We start from the raw sequence: 19,151 nt of genomic DNA, 5'->3' as shown, positions 1-19,151 counted from the left end.
AAAAAAAAAAAAATTGCTTCCAATTATGTATTTCATTATATCATTATTTTTATTCTTATTTTTGAATACCTTTCCAATCTAGTTTTATACACATTTGTTATTTAATCCAAGACTAAATATTTTTTTAGATTTATTGCATATTTAATCTTTATATTTATATTTTTTTCATCTAACTGCTTGGAAAAGTCGTGAGTATTGCCTACAATAAAAATCGTCGACAATACTTATAATATCCCAAGAGCATAGAAAAATGATAGTATATATCGAGAATATGTAAGGAAGAAAACAACACTAACTGAATACTTTTTGGGCTGAATGTAGACAAGGAACTCCCGAGCTTAAGTGTGCTTGAGCTAGGAAATTTAAGGATGGGTGAACTCCTAGGAAGTTTGCGTAGGCCCATCAGGGTAAATTGTTCCGATCATTCCTATCGCTTGATGCGAGATATTACAGGTAGTATCAGAATCGACCCTTGGTGAAGGTGGTCCGATGAAAGAGGGGAATGGTGAAGGGGCTCGAGGGCCTGTATAAGAAGTGGCTCCTAGTAGGTTTATAGGATGATAGCCTCCAAAGGGAAGAAAATTTGGGACCAGTTGTAAAGTCGCATGACAAGGATGTCATGTGCTCAATAGGAGGAAAATGTAATACCCTAAGAGTCTAGAAAAAGTTAGTATACATCGAGAATAAGTAATGAAGAAAACAATATTAGTTGGATATATTTTGACCTGAATGTAGGCAAGGAACTCTCGTCTTAAGTGTGCTTGAGTTGGGGAAACTCAAAAATAGGTGACTCCATAGGAAGTTCGCCTAGACTTATCAGGGTAAGTTGTTCCGATCATTCCTATCGTTCGATGCGAGATATTACAATACTAGATCAATAGCAACAATTTTTATTCGACATTAGGAAGTTTTCTTATGGTTGCCAACCAAACAATTTTCTCCATGGTTTTTGTGCATTTTCTCAATAGTTTTGACTTCAGGAAAAACCCTACCTTTATAGTGCATCGAATTAGTCATTGACACATAACTACATTAGTTTTTTTGATAGTCTTATCACTAAAACTTCATGTTTCTAAGCATTCTCTCTCTCTCTCCCACTTTTATTCTTCAAGCTCTTATCCAATCTTTTCCATTTGTGCATCCAAAATTGATTGCTCAAACCCTATTTATAGCCAAAACTTCACCACATAATGTCAAATCTCACTCCCCAAATGCCACTCCACTCTTATCTTATCACTACTCTGAACCTACAACAATCTATTAATGACTTAACAAACTTTTACTATTATTTATCGCTACTTGATTGATTGAAGGTTGAGATTTCAATTAAATAAATCCATGATGAATAATTCGAGGGTATTGTTATTCTAGGTTTATGAAAATAGATGCGATATGAAATGGAAACGAGAAAATGATATTTTTTAAAAATAGAAAATACAAATTTAGAAGAAAAGTGTAAATAAAAAAATATATAAGGTTTTTTTTGTAAATATAATTTTTAATATAAAAAATTATAAAAAATAATTATTTAATCAAAACGTAAATTCTATCATTAACAAATATAAATCCAAGTTAGTTCTTTATAAGATGGTCACAAGGATAGTAGAAACAAAATTACTTTAATCTCTAATGTAGTTGTGGAACAAAAACACATTTTTAATATTATGAAATGACTCCAAAATACTTCTAAAATTATAAAATCAGCTTAAAAATATATTTTTAATATTTCCTAACATTTCAAAATAGATAACATTTCAATAATACCAAAATGACACCTTTTATTTATTTCCGTGCATTACAGTTGTTAGCCTTGAGCAATTCTACATTGCCCAACAAAACTTATTGACGGCCTTATTGAAGCAAATTGTTCTAACAAAATTACCACTCACCCATTAACAATATTACAAATTTGCCATTGAAGGCTATGTTGCAGGTCCTTCATCATTCTCCCTCTTTCCATAGTCTCTCTCTCTTTTTATTGTGATGAGTGTCCCTTCCACTTCAAGCGTGCATCTTCTCCTGCCGTCGACGCTCCTCACTAGTAGCAACATTTCTCTCTCTCTCTCTCTTGCTCATGCAACTACTTTTTTGGCTGCCCCCGACTTGTCCCATCTATCAACGTCACTGACCGAGGTGATTTCGATCATAATTAGGCCTGTTGATTGATTATTAGATCCATATGATCGACTGATGGTATCAAACTCATTTTTTTTTTTACCATTTTCCTTGTCCACTCTTTTATGTACACAAATTTATAAATACTTTGTTGGAGATTTCACATCCATTTAGAATAAATCTTCTCATGATGAAATTTAATTTCTTGAATTCTTTGCAGCCTTATAAATATATATATATATATATTTATAGCCTTCAAATCATTTTTTCTTTTCTCATAATTGGAGAGAAAAGAATGTGCACATATGTACTTGGGAATTTTTGTGAAAATTTATCAGTGGAACCCATACATCCATTGCACAAGCAATAACCAAATCTGGTTGAAGTCTTGTTCAGGTGGCCGGTGGTGGTGGGTTGTGGCTGTTGGCGAGAAGAAAGAAAGTTAACTCTTGATTTTCTTGCAATGGAGGCTTCAATTTCAGACTGGTGGCGGCGGGTTGCGACTATCGACAAGGAGAAAGAAAGGTAACCCTTGATTTTCTTGCAATGGAGCCTTCAATTTCAAACTGGTGGTGGCGGGTTGCGGCTGTCGGTAAGGAGGAAGAAGGTCTCTCTTGATTTTCTTGCAATAGAGACTTTGATTTCAGACTGTGGATTGTGTGCAAAAGTTTGGCGTTGCTCTTTGCTACTTGGCATTTGCTCAATCACAAAATATCACGATATTTTGAAAATTAAAATTTCGCGATAGTTTGGCTTCGGTAAGATAGTCGGTAAGGCAAGTCGTGCACTGTAGAAAAATCCGCCCAGCCCTGGCACCACGGTTGCCCTACCAAATTTGGCCTTGAAACAGGTTTTACCCATCAAAGCATGCGGGTCGGGTCATAACTTGGGCAAGAAGCCAGGACTGCGGGTTTTCTATTCCTTGTCCCAGGTGTCTCGTATATTTCCAGTGCCTCTCTATCGATCTTGTTAGGAATTTCGAGCATTGCTTTCAAAATCGCTTGAATTCCAAGAAATACTGATATTCTGATGGAAAATCCGAGTATGGATGTGACTGGTCCTCACTCCATGGGAACAACGATCATCGGCGTCACTTACGACGGAGGCGTCGTCCTCGGCGCCGACTCTCGTACCAGCACCGGTACCCAATCTACCTTTTTTCTTTTCCTTCTTTAATTTTGCATCATTCCATTTGTTTGGCTTCTGAGGAACTAAAGAATCCATTTCTTATTGTTTACTAGTTCTTAGTTGTAAATCGAACAGAGGGATAGTTGCTGAATGTAATGATTGGAATTTGATGGAATGCTCTGTTCTTTTGTTGGTGTTGATTGATAGGAATGTATGTGGCTAATCGTGCATCGGATAAAATTACGCAGCTGACTGATAATGTCTACGTTTGCCGCTCGGGATCGGTATTTCTCATCTTCAGATTTTAACCTTTTGGGTTTCAGTTTCATTGCTTTGCACAATACTTTTATGCCTTGTATTTGGGTTCCTTTTCTTTATGTACTGGGCTTTCTCGAATATAAATTTATGGGGTTGTGGCGGTACCTGCAAAAATATCTGGTTTTTTTTGGTCAGTTCCGGATGATTTCATTTATTCAGATGTTTTGTTATTTCTTTTCCTTATTCTATGAGTTCTAGGACTTCTCATTTATTGTGTAAAAGCAATCTCTTGAATATTGTCTATTGTCCCTGTGTTTTGGTCATTTCCATTCTGTATTGTGTAAAGAAGCACTTGGGCACACACATAGATGCAAGTGACAACCAAAGGATAAGATGAGAGTTTGCGATGGCGCACTGTATATTTTGTTCATCTGTCAACTACTTCCTAACTTCCTAAGGGAATAATGACTATTCATTTATTCTCCTGCAAATGTGCTTAAAATTTCCTCTCTTATGAACCTTTAAGAGAATTGTAAACTAAATAATAATGCTTGATCTGGTTTCTTGTTTGATGGGTCATTTTTGACATCTACCTTTTGCAGGCTGCTGATTCTCAAATTGTATCTGATTATGTACGGTACTTTCTTCATCAGCACACGTGAGTGGTTCTTTTATAAGTGCTGTTATAATTTTCTTTATTATTGGATCTCATGTACTTGTTGCATCTTAGTATGTTGTAATTGCACTTGCCTTATCCTTTTACTGATCCCCATTTGAAACATCTCAATAATAGTATTAATTAAATATGCAACCTTTTTTTTTTTTTTGCCTTTTCTGCAATTTTTGATATGAATTAAAGGCTTGGTTGCTATTGGAGACTAAGAGGGGGATGAAGCTTTCTTCAACAAATGTAGGCTGACATACAGACTAATTGAAAGACAGATAAGAAATAATCAAATGAAAAAGAAAATTAAGAAGGGATTGAAAGTGTTGTTTCCGGTTTTTGTAAAAACCAAAAAATCTAGGCCCCTCTAGCTAAGGTAAACATTTTAAGTGGATCTAAGGATCTATAGTTGAGTTCTTCATGGTGTCTAGAGTGATAACATTAATGGAATGGACCAATTATCATTGTTTTGGATTAAATGATATCTTTATGCTGAATGAATGAGATTTTCTGATCTTTTTTTTTTTTCAAATTGTTGTATTTTGTGCTCCATCATCAGTGCACTACTTTCCTTAACCTTGAGATCCATATCCAGGGGGATTCCTTTGTAGTGATGGCATTGGCATCTATTGTCTGACTTAGACTATATCCCCTTGTTGGGTGGTAGGTCACTTCCTAGTGTACATTCTTTAGGAGGGGTGCTGGGTTGGTCTACCCACATTGGTTACTACTAAACCCTCAACCCTCCCTCCCTCCCTCACTCAAGTTCATCATGGGCCAAGGCCTTTAAAAAATGCCTATGAGAATCCTCTAGTTTCCTATGTGGACTACAAACCCCAATTAGCCTTGATAGGGAGGTTGCTTCAGATTCCCTCCTCAAGGAATTAAAAGTGTGGAAATTGTTGGATGATAAGTTCTTGTGAGCCTTAGGGTGCTGTGAGAAGAATTCTGCAGGACCTTGAGCTTGTCAGAAAGGACAAGTTCACATGACAACAATGTGTGAGGCATATGTTGGATTTGACCCACTTGCCTGCACCAACAATGATTGAGGGCATGGAGATGTGGAATATATGATGTGTGTGAGAAAGGTGTTCAGGATGCAATGGTATTGTTTAGTTGAGTGGGAGAAATGGGGAAAGGAAGACAGAAGTGGGGAGGGATGGCCTCAAAACAAAAAGCAAGTGTCGGGATGCTAGTCACATCATGGGATAGGACTGATAGCTGGCTCGTTGGTCCACCTGGTAGAGGATAATTTGGTTCCTATAAGCAGAGTTGTCATTCTAAGAATGCATTCCTTCTAGCCATGAGTAGGCAGCATAATGTGTAAGGATACTGGTATATGGCACTTTCTCTTGGTGTGCAATCTCTCCCCTTCTAGATGTATCAAGGTCAAGGCCTCTTGTGGGAAAGCACACGGCCTTTTGTGGGATTGCACAATGTTATTTGGGATTGTGCTGTCATCCCTAAATCAATTAACTCAACAAGCAGTTGTTTCTCTCCTTGTCACTTGTTCTTTCAAACGCCCCCTATATAGGAATATTCCTCAAGTAGTTTTGCAGGATTGATTCCTTTTTATTTGTTAATTCAAGTTACACTTTCTGTTTATATCAGATATGGTGTTGTGCTCATGCTTCATACTTAGTTTTATGATATTTTGAAATTAGACTTAAGAGCCTTGTACGGAAAGCTATAGCCATAATTGAAGTCCAGCCACATTTTTATAATTTCATCTCATGTGGTTTCCAAATATTAGTCTGCGTTCATAAAACAGTATTTTTTTCTGCAGGATACAGCTGGGGCAGCCTGCAACTGTCAAAGTTGTTGCAAATCTTGTCAGGCTAATGTCATATAATAACAAGGTTTGAGTTTATGATTTAATTTAAAAGGATGTATGGCACATATTTCCCATATGTTCAACAGTGGAATGCCACTAATGGTCATTTACACTGCTGGAAAAAATATCTTATTGTTAACCTTCTTCTCTTCTCCTCTATTTCTTGTATGCTACCAGAGTCATATTTACTGGCAAAAGGAGGATATGATGCTAAAATCTAAGATGAATTTGTATTCTTATAAATCAATAAAATATTTTAATCATTATGTAGCTTGGTAACTGGAAAAAAGTTCAGGAACTAGTTGGTTATATGTTTATATATATATATTTTGAAATAAGAACTGGTTGGTTATATGTTTATATATATATTTTTGAAATAACTGTCTGGTGTTTGTATTTTTATCTGTGTCAGTTGTTAATATCTGAAGTCTGTACACATAATGTGTGAGGTTAGAATAATCAAAAGCTGCAACCCAATTTTCAAACTTTTTAAGTACTGAATTGAAATCATTAGATGCCCATGCCATGCATAGGCTTCTAAAACTCCTAGACTTGGTTGCAAAAACTTATCTGAACTATCCGGAAACCATATAGAAGAACAACCAATGTGTAAGTTTCTTGTTCAGGTGCAGTATCACCTTATCTGTACTTTATGGTGGCAATTTATTTCTATTGAACAACATAACTCATGTTTAGTAGGTTGTTTAAGGTTCTGTTGATGATTGATATTTGCACTTTGATTGAGTTGTATGATCTGGAGTTCACAGAACATGCTACAAACTGGTTTAATTGTTGGTGGGTGGGACAAATATGAAGGCGGAAAGATATATGGGATTCCTCTTGGGGGAACAGTAATAGAGCAGCCTTTTGCCATTGGAGGTTGGTAACATTTCAAACTTATTTTGGGATTTGAGTTTGGATTCTTGTGTTATTCTCTTCCCAGCCCAAGAATCCAAGTTTGGCATACATTTAGCTTACAATTGAATGTTAGACACCAGCTGTTATTGTCTTTGCTGTCAGATAACTTGTTCTGACCATATTAGTATATTTTTCTTTCAATAATATATTCTATTACTGGGGTGTCAATCAATTTATCTGCTCGTAGTGGATCATATTTCATCTTCCCCTGCTCCAGTCAAAGGGGAAAAAAGAAATTATTACTGGAAAAAAGAGGACAGTGACTGGATGCCTTATATCTGGCCGAGGATGTCAATGTATGAATTATGAAGAATTTATTGAAGTCTCTCATTTCCCCCTATTGTTCTCTCTGAGTTTCCCCTCAATTCTGTTAGATTTCTCCCCCATTTCTCCTGGTTTTCCCCCCTATTTTCTGTCAGTCTCCCTCTTTTTGGTTTGTCTCCCCCCTTATTTCTTCCTATTTCTCCCTCAAATTCCAGTTCTACCTTCAAAGAAAACATTATTTATCTGACAATATCATTTTAACATTTGATGATAAAGATAATCTGCATAAATATCTCATCAACAGATAATGATATAAAATAAAGAAGTGTGATTTTGGGTTGGTGCAGGTGCTTGAGTTATATTGTTTGAATCTAGAAAAGAAAAAATAATTGCAATTTGGATGAGAGTAGGATGCATTTAAACTAGTGTCAGACATGAATTTGGAAGTGTCTGATGAGTGTTGTTTAAATATGGCATGGAATTTTATAGAAGTGTCCATGCTTCTTAGGTTCAAACTAAAAGAATATAGATATCTAAATGTAAATATTTTATATTTATAAAATATTGAACAAATGATGATGTATTTTTATGAAATAATCAACAAATGATGTAATTGAAAGATTTTTGATCTAAATAAGTTGGAAGAGCAGATATATAAAATCATGAAGTATAGACTCATTGTGGAACACTTGAAATTCTTGATTTAAATCTTTATCCATGCTTTGCTACATCAAGATCAAATAATAGAAGCCGTTTAGGAACCTTAGGGTTAGCGTTAAGAAAAATACACATAACAGTTAATCGATTACCATCATTATCTGTGAATTTATGAATTTTAATGCTCCTCAAAGAGTTGGATCCTTCTTTTAGAGATGTTACGTTCTTTGAATTTGTTTGGTCATGTATGGTTTATTTGCATGTAGGATAAAACACATTTAATGTATGAAAGTAAATTTTTGCATATTATGTTGTGTAAATGAAATAAGATTTATATTGCTTCGCAGTCTATAACATTTAATTTATGACAATTTGGATAGCTAAGATGCATGAGCCTTGATAACTACATGTAGAAAAATTAATCTTCAGGTGTAATAGTCTAGTTGCAACTGTTAAAAGAAATTAAGACATAGTTATTGATCGATTTATAATTAGAAATAGTATCATTAAAGTTATTAAGAAAACATAAATACACAATATTACATTGTGATATCCTAAAATTTTGGTGAGCTTCATTTGATACTTACTAGGCTTTGACAGTTTGATCCATAGCAATAGCTTATGGGAAGGAAGTATATAGCTGCATTTCTGTTCAATAAAGAATGGGCTTTGCAGTGGCTTGCTAATTAAACTCTTATAACTGGTGCTTCTCAACCAATAACATTAACTTCTTAACAAGAAAGGTAGATTGTTAAGCATTTTATAATTCCAAATAGGTAAGAATTAACGTGTCTTCGCTGCAGAGCCATTGAAGGTTACTTTATCAACACGAGACTACTATAAAAAGCGAAATCTAATATGATTGACAAGTGAAAAAAGAGTGGGGCTATGGCCTACCATTTTTTTCCTGTGTCATGGCATTTAAGAATAATGAAAGTTATGGAGGACCATTTGAGCTCCATTTGGAGGCATACGCTATTTTATATATCAATATGTATATCATTTGCTCTCCATAAATTTATTTAGCTTAATTAAATAATTAATTGAGCAGACATTTTCTGGAATTGATGCTTGTAGTTATTTTCAGAAATATGCATATCAATTTATTGAATAATCCTCTGAATCTGATCTGTTTGAACAGATATGTTGAGCTGTTAATTATGTTTGGTATGATGGATAATGGATGTAGATAGATACCTTTTCCAAGTAGTAATGGCTTCTGAACAGGCTCTCAGTATGGTATATGTATAAGCCAACAATAGCAGCACCAATCCTTAATCCCACTAGGTGGGGAGGATGATGAAAATATGTATACATTTAATTTTAATTTGTATGCTCATAATATATGTTTGGATGTTTTTCCATTTTCTTTTCTTTTCAATTTGCCAGCTTGTTGAATCATCTTACTATACATAGATGATGACTGTCAGCAGCTGAACTCTTATTTAAATTTTTACACACAAGTAACTTCTTTCTGTTTCATTTTCTAAGCTTTTGATTCTTCTCTGCTGTTGCGGCTGTTACTAGGAAGTGTAAACTTTTTTCAAATAATAGACTTGTATCTGAAACAGCTGTTTGAGGATATTCTGTTTTGATCTTGAAATACCAGAAGCACACTGTAATGTTATATTTATTGGATTCAAAGATTTATCATCAACATTTAACAGGATCTGGCTCTAGTTACTTGTACGGATTCTTTGATCAATCATGGAAAGAAGGAATGACTGAGGAGGAGGCTGAGGTATGCAGTTTACGTTTGCAACTAGATAAGTGTCATTGACTACGTATAGTTGATCATCACGAACTCCTTGTCATTGTTGGACCTGTCATACTTAACCTTCTCATGACACCAGTTGACTAGTTGAAACAGAATGTTGGTTGCTAGTTTTGATGGGATGGCCTTGCCACAAGAACAAAACTGGGGCCATGTTGCATGGCTTCATATTTATTTCCTGTATAAAAATCTTTGTAACTTGAATTCCCCTGGGTCGCATGCTTGGACTTGAGAGAAAAGAAACAGGAAAAGAAAATCCCGGCTGCTGCCACTTTAAGACTTTGCCGGACTTCAACACTGCTGCACCTTTACTGAACTAGTGGATTAGAAACTACCACTTCAGCTAACAGCTAATGGCCACTAGATTTTGTACCGACTCTTTGGTCATGTATTTTGCCCATTTAATTTACTATTGATGTCCTCCATTTGTTTTTTGTTTTTCATTACATAGAACTTTTTATGATGGTAAGTACCTGCCCAAAGGATGGAATTGTTACTGAGGCATGATTATATAGTCAAGCTTATTGTTTTTAACACTTTCGGTGTTGTACTGCAGCAATTGGTGGTCAAGGCCGTTTCCCTTGCCATTGCTCGAGACGGCGCCAGTGGGGGTGTCGTTCGCACTGTCACTGTAGGACTTAAGTCTCTGAGTTCGCCTTTTTCTGTTCTGATGCTCTATCTACTTCAGTAGCTAAACCTATTTCTTCTTGTCCTTGTATTTCTGCAGATAAATTCAGAGGGCGTGACGAGGAAATTCTATCCAGGCGATAAGCTGCCATTGTGGCACGAGGAGTTGGAGCCTCAGGACTCGTTGCTAGACATACTGACTGGGTCTCGTCCTGAGCCAATGAGCACTCAATGAAGATTGCCATGGTTGTTGAGCACTGTATTATTGCTCATCGGGCAGTTGTTATCAAATTGGATGCTTTTCTGGGTTTGAGAAAACCAATGTTGACTTGTTTACTTTTGCATACTCTTTTTATCATCCTAGCTTGACTTAAACATCGGTAAGGACTCCGCTCAATCTATGGAGGGAAAAAAAATTCTGCTTGTTCTACAAATAGAGTGTCACTAGATTTGGTTAGCCAGGGTGTTTGATAAGAGATTTAACTTTAATGGTTCAATCAAGGGTGAACAGAATTGGACGGACGGATTGGCTGGTTGTTTTAAGTTTAGCTTTACTCAAGGGGGGTTTCTGTCTTAATATCATCAAATCACAAGTTTAGTTCTTGAAGTTGGGGAAGGTGTTCATGGATTTGTATCGGTGGGTATTTTTTGGTTCGAAACGATGGATGCAAATCAGAACACGAGTCTGTTTGATTAAAGCTTTGATTTTACAGGATTTCTAATGGTCCAGTTGCAGGTTATCTACTCTACAAATCCATCTCTCCCTCGACCACACGAGCCAGATAACCCAGGCCGAAGGCACTCATGGGCATGGCCTTTTTTTTTTAAAAATAATACAAAAATAAATGTCATCAGTTTATTTTGACATATATTATATTTTTAGCTTCTATACTTTCTAATTTTTAGTGTATTTTAAAACGAATAATATGTTTTTTCTATTTACAACACAAATTTTTGCAGTTCAAATTTAGATTTTTAGTGAAAATTATTGAGATACCAGCCGCTTTAGAATAAAATAGAAGTACCATAAAAGAAAAGTTGAATTATTGCAAGTATAAAATGAGACATAACAATAACACCTTTAGTGTAAGATTAGCGTACTGCAAAAGTAAAATATGGACACTACAAGAGCAAAATAAATAGGCGTAGCTAAAGATGAAAATATGTAATAAGCTATGATAAGGTATGGTTGAAACTTACTCCCCAAATTTGAAAGAAATCACCATAAAAAAAGGTGTATCATGGGCTCATTTCGAGATATGATGGACCATTTGAGGTGCTAAAATGAGTTGGTGTTGTGGTGTATAGATTGTTATTACCCAAGAGGTTGAAAATCCATCCAACTTTCTATGTGAGTTTCTTGACGCCTTACTATGAAAATGATACACTTGGTCGGGTGCAAGCTAAGAAGGTCTTTCTAACAATTCGGGTGCAGAATGATTGTGAGATTGAGACAATCTTAGATCATCGCACATTGAGGGCAAGCAAGAAGAACAGATGAGTTCAGTACTTAGGTGGAAGGGAGCTCCAGAGGGGAAAGAAAACTGGGAGAGGGATACAACCTTGAGGTAGTTTGAAGATCTCATTCAGCAATACTTGGCCTCACTTCCGACGAGGATGTTGGGTTCTTTTGGTGAGGTGGTTTGTAACGACTCTGACACCCTCATAGGTGTGCATCCTGCACCTATGGGGCAAGTTGGGTAAGAGGGTGGTGTGTCAAGGCAGGATGCAAGTGTTTAACAGACTCAAGTGTTGGATGGCATAGGGCTATAGTGTCAAGGTGGGAGCAAGCATGTGGGAAATGGGCTCCAGGTTGGTGCACCCATGAGCAAGTCTATGTGCGACATTTCTAGAGCGCACGAGTGCAGCATGGCATGGCTAAGTGTGCACAGATGTTCGGGATATGAGGGTTGCAAGAGGGTGTTGAGTAAGCCTAGATATGCGGGACACGGAGGCAGGTGAGCCAGCAACCACGTGGCCTTGATGGAGTCAGGGGTTGATGTCAGGAGTTGGGAGGCAGTCGACAGACGAGAACAATTTTTTGCAATCACGCGAGCGTGGCTTGCCCACGCCTGCAATATACGATGCATGTTAGCACAATGCGCCCCCACAATGGACCTTGTGCACGCACGACCGAGACGGTTTGGACAGGTGGTAGCTTGGCAAGCCATGCCATGCATAGAGACAACTTTTCCACGTGCTGCATGTGGGCCTATTGAGTCTAATGCGGTTAAGAGAGTTAACGTGGCTTGGTCAAGCAATTTTGGTAGAATTTTAGTCGAGAGAGAGAGCTTTAGCCCGAGTAATTTTCTTTGTATTCTCATATTTGATTATAAGGTTCAGAGTTTTTCGGTATTTCTTTGTGCGTGCTTCTTTTTGAGCTGTGCTTAATCCTGGAGGGTGCTAGGCTGACCTAAGTGGGCAAACTTAGGGTCATCACGAACACATTGGTCATGTCTTGAAGGCTAGTCTTGTGACACCTTGGAAGGTCACCCGTAAGTTAAAAAAAGGGTCTCCCACCTGCAAATTAATTCAAAAGTCGGAGGAGGCTTCGTGTGGCAGAAGAAGGCAACATGGAAGTTGGTGTGGCAGGTGGCGACAAAGCAAAGCAGACGCAAGGCTAAGGTGTGCGGAAGCCTTGGTAGCTTCCTCCCTTCCACTAATGTATGTATATATATATATATATAAGGGTGCGTATTGGTTTATTTTTGCCCTTCCACTCTTTTGTGTCTTCATGGCTTGGATTGGAAAATCTTTAATGTGCTTGATTTATCACTTGGATGCAGCTCCAGGAGTATCTCTTAAGCTTGTTATTGAAACATTGTCTTCTATATTGACATACAGAATTTTTGTGTTCCTTGAGATCATATGGATGGTAAATGATGAATCTTGCCTTGTTTTATGGTCATTTTGTTCTGAGTGGTAGAATCTCAATAGATTGAATTAATTTTCTTGCCTTCTTCTACTAATAGATTAGATTTATTTTCTATGTACTCTATTACTTGCTGAACAATTGAGTTTCAGTGTGCTTGGACTCATCTTCATTTTCTTAGTCAACTCATATTAAGTTAGGACTCTTTACAAGATGATCACGATAAAACTTTATTTATTAATATTGCTTGCTTCTTTGTTGGAAAGGACAAAGACTCGAGTCACAATCTTAAATAGATGTGATTACTTTACATTGATTGGGATTCAAAATATCATTGACAAAAATATGTTAACAATTGATATACGTAATAAGTTGGTGATGCATCAATTGGTTCGGAAAATTAGAAGGGAAATCATTTGGCAAGAATTGATCAAAGTGTTAGGAGAATGTGACAAATTTTGAGTTTACAATGATTCATTTTATGTCTTTAGAGAAAAAAGTGAAGGGATTAATTATACTCAAGTATATTGTATATATTTGTAAAATGATACTAATTATTTATCTATGTTTCCTCATTCCAATTTTTGTTAAGACACAAGAAAAAGCGCTAATTTTTTTTAAAAAAAAAAAAGACTAATAGTGTATATTATACCTAAAAAAAAAACTAGTAGTGTTTGTTTATTTTTCATTCAAATTTGAATCTCATTATAATTAAATATATATATTTATATATTGTGGATTTATAATTTAAGGTCTTAACATTGAACTAAATTAATTTATATATAATCACACTGACAACAGAATTTTTAAAATCAATTTACTCAAACTAACCCAAATTGATTAAAATACCAATGTTAACTAAATTTTGATTAGAATTTAAGAGATTTTAATAAGTACAGTAGGTGTGATAAAAATTAATTTTAGTGATAATTTCCTACCTAACTTAAAAATTTAGTTTTATTTTTATACAATAACATATATTTTGGTTAATTTGATTAAAAATTAAAATATTAACATTAAAATCAAACTAAAAGCTAAAAATGATTTTTATATCAAAACTAATTCAAAACAAATTTAATAAAAATAGAACAAAATTAACTAATTCCTTATAACTTTCCTATTGAAGAAATAAATTACAAGGTCCTAGAATTAAAGCATAAATATGGGAACGAAGAACATATGAATTTTGCGAGTCACTAGAGCTGGCCGAAAAGCATTGGAAGTCCCAGATCATGAAGAGAAAGAAGATATCCAAAATAGGTCACAATCAATAAAGACAAGGGTAAGCCGCCACAATTAGCAAAATAGAACTCTAAACAAACATATAATTGCAATACAGTTATCAACAACACTCAAGCAATAGAGTTACCAATGACATTTTGATTTCTTATTGGGCTCTATATGTGAGCTATCTTCGCTCTATTTATTTTTTGTGAATTAATTTCTAACACTCAACATCTAGAGGTTCAAAACGACGACGACTCGCCGCATGATGGCGTACCAAATGACCTTCAGGACAACCTAAGCAAATCATAGGATGATCGCCAAGAAGAATGACTCTAGCGCTCGCAGGATTTGCAGGCACAGGATAATTCTTGCACTCCAAGCAATTATCATTACAACAACCAGGAACTACCTTTCCATAGGGATGGATTTGTTGGGCAACTTCTAAACTGGAACATTGGGTGCTCTTATTTTCCTGTGCCTCCTCGTACACAAGAAAGACGCCAACTTCCTTCACATGGAAATATTGACTTGTAATAATCGAAATATTCAGCTCATCACCACCTTCTAGCAGATCCTCAAACTTCCATTAACTTAACCACAACGAGTCCTCATCAGCTCCAGGAATGCCAAAGAAATATGGACAAAAGCTCCATTTCAAATGCCTGGTTGCATTACTAATAATTATGTGTGGGTGGCAAAGACTGTTACCTACGTATGCGTACCAGTCACGCGGATTGGAAATGGCACAAACAGAACACACAGACAAGCCTTGAATTCTGAAATTAACATCAGAAGGTACAGTAAAAGATATTGAGGATCCTACGTTCTTAAGAATGAACTTCATAGGAACATTACTTCTCCGCAGATAAGTGTAAAATGTATGACGTTCGTGCAATCCCTAAGATACAAAAAGTATAATTTAAATGTTAAAGGTGGAAACATAAGAAAACATGAGAGAGAGAGAGAGATAGAGGGAGAGAGGGGGGGGAGGAGACAGAGAGAAAGGGAGAACCTGGGATGGAAGCATCATCGAACCCAACCGTGAAACAAATTGTACAGGTGGTTTATGCATAGCTTCAAAGTCACATAAGCCCAAATTATTTAGTAGCTCTGCATCAACACTTTCTAAGGGCTCTAACTTGAATTTGCCCACAATCTCAACTAGATTACTACAAAGTGAATAACTTAAACTTGGGTTGGAGTCCAGTGATTCAAAACTTATTTTTTCCAACAATTCACAATCACGGGTACATAGTCTTTTTATGTTTTGCCGCAGCCCATTAAGTAACTGAAGCCTTGGGCATGATTCTAACCACAGAACTTGGAGACTAGGAAGATCATTGACGTAATTGGGGAGGCTACAAATTGGATTCATACTCAAATTTAGCATCTGCAATGAAGATAAGTTGCCAAATTCCTTGGGGAAAGTGTCATCAAATAAACTGCAATTTGCAAGACTTAAATATACCAAAGACTGGGGAAAAGAAACCCTCGAAATTTTTTGAACTCGTCTTAAATTCAACGGCCAAGTCAATACAGAGAAATTCCATGCTTTGACCTCCAGTGTGATAGAGTATTGATTTATTGTTGTTCCATCCGCATGAAGCACTGTCAGAGAATCCATATTCCCCAGCTCTGTTGGAAGTTCTTCAATATTTATGCAACCGGAAATGTCAAGTGTTGCCAGAGATTTTAGCCTACAAATGGTTTTCGGAAGCTTCTTCAACTTCTGACAATTCCTTAAGTTTAAGAAAACAAATCTTTGTAGGAGTCCGATTGATTCATTAACCTTAACCAACCTTGTACAATTTTCAAGTACAAGTCTCTCGAGATTGGGTAGCATTGAGAAATCAGGAGTCGCAAAAAGGTTATGGGAATGACTTAGATCAAGAATCTTCAATACTACAGGGTACTACAAAAGAGCGAAACAGGGCCAATGTTAATAAGTTGATTAAAAATCTTATGAAGTTACAACTTTATAGCAAAAAAGAAAGGAAAAGAAATGAATTAAGAAACAAACCTTGGCTCCATTGAAAACATTTTCCAAGGAACTGTAAGGCATCTGAAGAGCAACCAACTTGTCAAAAGGGAAATCATTAGGTGTTGATTGTAAAGGACAGTGAGGCCAATACAACCAACGTAATCCTTTTGGGAAATTTTTATAGTTTCCACAAAGTTGTACATCACTAATTTGTAGAAGTTGTAGGTTGGACATCCCTGTAAATGCATCAACTTCCAAAACTACTTCATTCGAATTTTTGTTAGCAGTGCCTTTAAGAAGACTGGAGAAGATTTCAAAGTGATATCTCTTGCGCTTGTTGGAACGACTTTCTTTAAGGTGCCTAAAGCTGTTCCCTACAGATTTATCTTCTTTCAAGAAATGCATATCAAGAACGAGGCCTGTGATTTTTTGGGTGCCCTGACAAATAAATAATGGGAGGAGGGAGTAACACTGATAAATACATAATAGCCTTACATAAATAAGTACAAAAATAAATGAGAATAGTTAATTCTTACAATTTTTTCTCTCAAGACATGAAATGAATCCTTGTGATTCCAAAGCCTGTTACGTTCTCCCAACACCTTGGGCGATTCTTGCCGAACAATTTCCCTTCCCATTTCTTGAATCAGTTGATGCATCACTAGCTTGTTATGCATATCAACGGTCAAAAGATTCCTGTCAATGAGATTTTCGATTCCAACCAATGCGTAGTAATCACATCCATCCAAGATTGTGACTGTGGAGTCTTTGTCCTTTACAACAAAGAAGCAAACAATATCAAGGAATAAATTTTTGTCGTGGTCATCTTGTAAAGAGTCGTAACTTAGTTTGAGTTTTTAAAGAATTTCACTATTAGGAATTTCTTTCAATTTTTGCAGGTGACTTTTCCATACATCTCTACTCTTCCCAGATAAAGAAGAATCTAAAGTTTTAATAGCTAACGGAAGCCCTCTGCAATACTTTATTGCCATCTGTGACTCTACCAAATAACCATCAATAGGATGGTTTTGTCCAAAGGCATGCCAACTGAAAAGCTCTAAGGATTCATTGTGATCCAACTCCTCAACCTTGTGTACTTTGCAACATTCATACAATTTTAGTAAACGCACATGTCTAGTGGTTATGATTATTTTACTACCTGGAGAAAGCCAATCCAGCATCCCAAGGATTGCATGCAATTGCTCCCATTTATCCACATCATCAAGAATTATAAGAACTCTTTTAGAACCTACAGCTTTTTTAACCTTAACAATTCCTTCATCAACACTGTTTATTTTTTCCTTTCTTCCCTTTACTGTATCCGAAAGAAGTTGTCTTTGTAATCGTATTAGGCCATTTTGTTGTCCAGAAACTTCCCTTATATCTGCCAAGAAGCTGCTATCTTCAAAGTTTGAGAAGTTTAAGTTGTATATAAATTTGGCAATGGTTGTCTTCCCAATCCCACCCATCCCACAAATGGCGACAATTCCAACATCACTCCCTTCATCTTGTAACCACAAATGAATGCATTCGGCACGACAATGAAGTCCAATGGGATATGGGGAAACATTCAAGACTGTTCGCCTTAGCTTGTCTTCAACAACCTTGACAATTTTCCGGATAAACTTTGACTCGTGCCTATGGTGGAATCCAAGACAGAAAAAAATACCTTCAGATATACTATTGAGACCTTGGAAAATCAAATCATTAGAGAACTCTCTTTAATGAGAAGGGACTCTAACTTTTAATAAACAGGATGCATTATTTGCACATGATGTTTCTCTCGTTTCCTGTGCTCCCCTTCCAAAGGTTCTCTACTTGAATTTACAATTTTTTTCTAGTTAACGGACTTTACTCCCTACAAAATATGTGTTCTTGCAAAGCCATTGCAGCAAAAATAATATCATGCAATTGTCAAAACAATTTTGATATATAATGCTTCCTACTTACAGGAACTAGACGCTATTATATATGTGGGTTCACCAATTTTGTCAGAAATGCATTTGCTAAAAGTAGAGTCTGAAAAAATTGATACTATTTACAGAATCTACGGCTACCATTAGTAATTATGATAAAACAGAGAGGCGGGAGGAAAAAGCTTACCCATCGGCTTGATTTTGTAGAACTATGCCTGCTATCTTAGCAGCTTCCTCGAGTGCTTCCTTCCACCCCTTCAGTTTCTCCTTCCAGTCATTTGATTCATCCTGGAATTGCTCTTGATGCCTCGCAAATGCCTCCGCATAATCCCCTCTTTGTTTCCTAACCATGGATGGATCCACGCCGTAAAACACCGGCAGAACCACGTGGCTGGAATTCTCCCTCCTCCGTTTTTCGAGGATCATCACGAGTTCATCGAGGCACCAGCTGGAAGAAGCATAGTTCCTGGAGAAGACGACAATTGAAACCCTAGACTCTTCAATTGCCCTGTGCAGCTCCATCTCGATGCTTTCTCCTCTCTCCATCCCGTCATCGTCTCTGAAGGTGTGAAATCCGGCGTTGGCGAGAGCCGTGTAGAGGTGGTCGACGAACGTCCGGCGCGTGTCCTCGCCTCTGAAGCTCAAGAAGACGTGGTAGGCGCTGCTCCGGGTAGCGGAAGAGGAGGCGCTCTCTTGGACTCGTCGTGTTCTAGTCATTGAACAGGCGCTGAAAAGTGAAAACAGGATATGGCGGCCGGAGCAGAGAATTAGCAGAACCGATCTTAAAACTTGAAAACAGGATATCGAGTGTTCATTCGAAGGTGCGTGCAAGGATGAGCAGGAGAAGGAGAAAGTGGGAAGAAAGAAAGGGTAGTAGTGTTGATCATTCGTAGCTCCTTGATCTCCAACTCCCAAG

At 36.7% G+C, this 19,151-nt stretch overlaps 1 protein-coding gene and 1 pseudogene across 1 annotated transcript; one reads left to right on the top strand and one right to left on the bottom strand.

Annotated features, from left to right (window-relative positions):
• Positions 1-2,938: 2,938 nt before the first annotated feature.
• Positions 2,939-10,846, top strand: LOC127813170 (proteasome subunit beta type-6-like). The gene is made up of 8 exons (XM_052353977.1): positions 2,939-3,256; positions 3,451-3,527; positions 4,104-4,159; positions 5,952-6,024; positions 6,767-6,878; positions 9,506-9,579; positions 10,169-10,243; positions 10,340-10,846. The coding sequence occupies exons 1-8, from the start codon at positions 3,145-3,147 to the stop codon at positions 10,472-10,474; spliced, it is 714 nt and encodes a 237-aa protein (XP_052209937.1). The 5' UTR covers positions 2,939-3,144; the 3' UTR covers positions 10,475-10,846.
• Positions 10,847-14,555: 3,709 nt separating this feature from the next.
• Positions 14,556-19,151, bottom strand: LOC127812763 (disease resistance protein RPV1-like; annotated as a pseudogene).

Source organism: Diospyros lotus, chromosome 11, assembly GCF_014633365.1.
Source record: "Diospyros lotus cultivar Yz01 chromosome 11, ASM1463336v1, whole genome shotgun sequence".
NCBI classification, from domain to species: domain Eukaryota; kingdom Viridiplantae; phylum Streptophyta; class Magnoliopsida; order Ericales; family Ebenaceae; genus Diospyros; species Diospyros lotus.
This window is presented reverse-complemented; position numbering and strand designations above follow the sequence as displayed.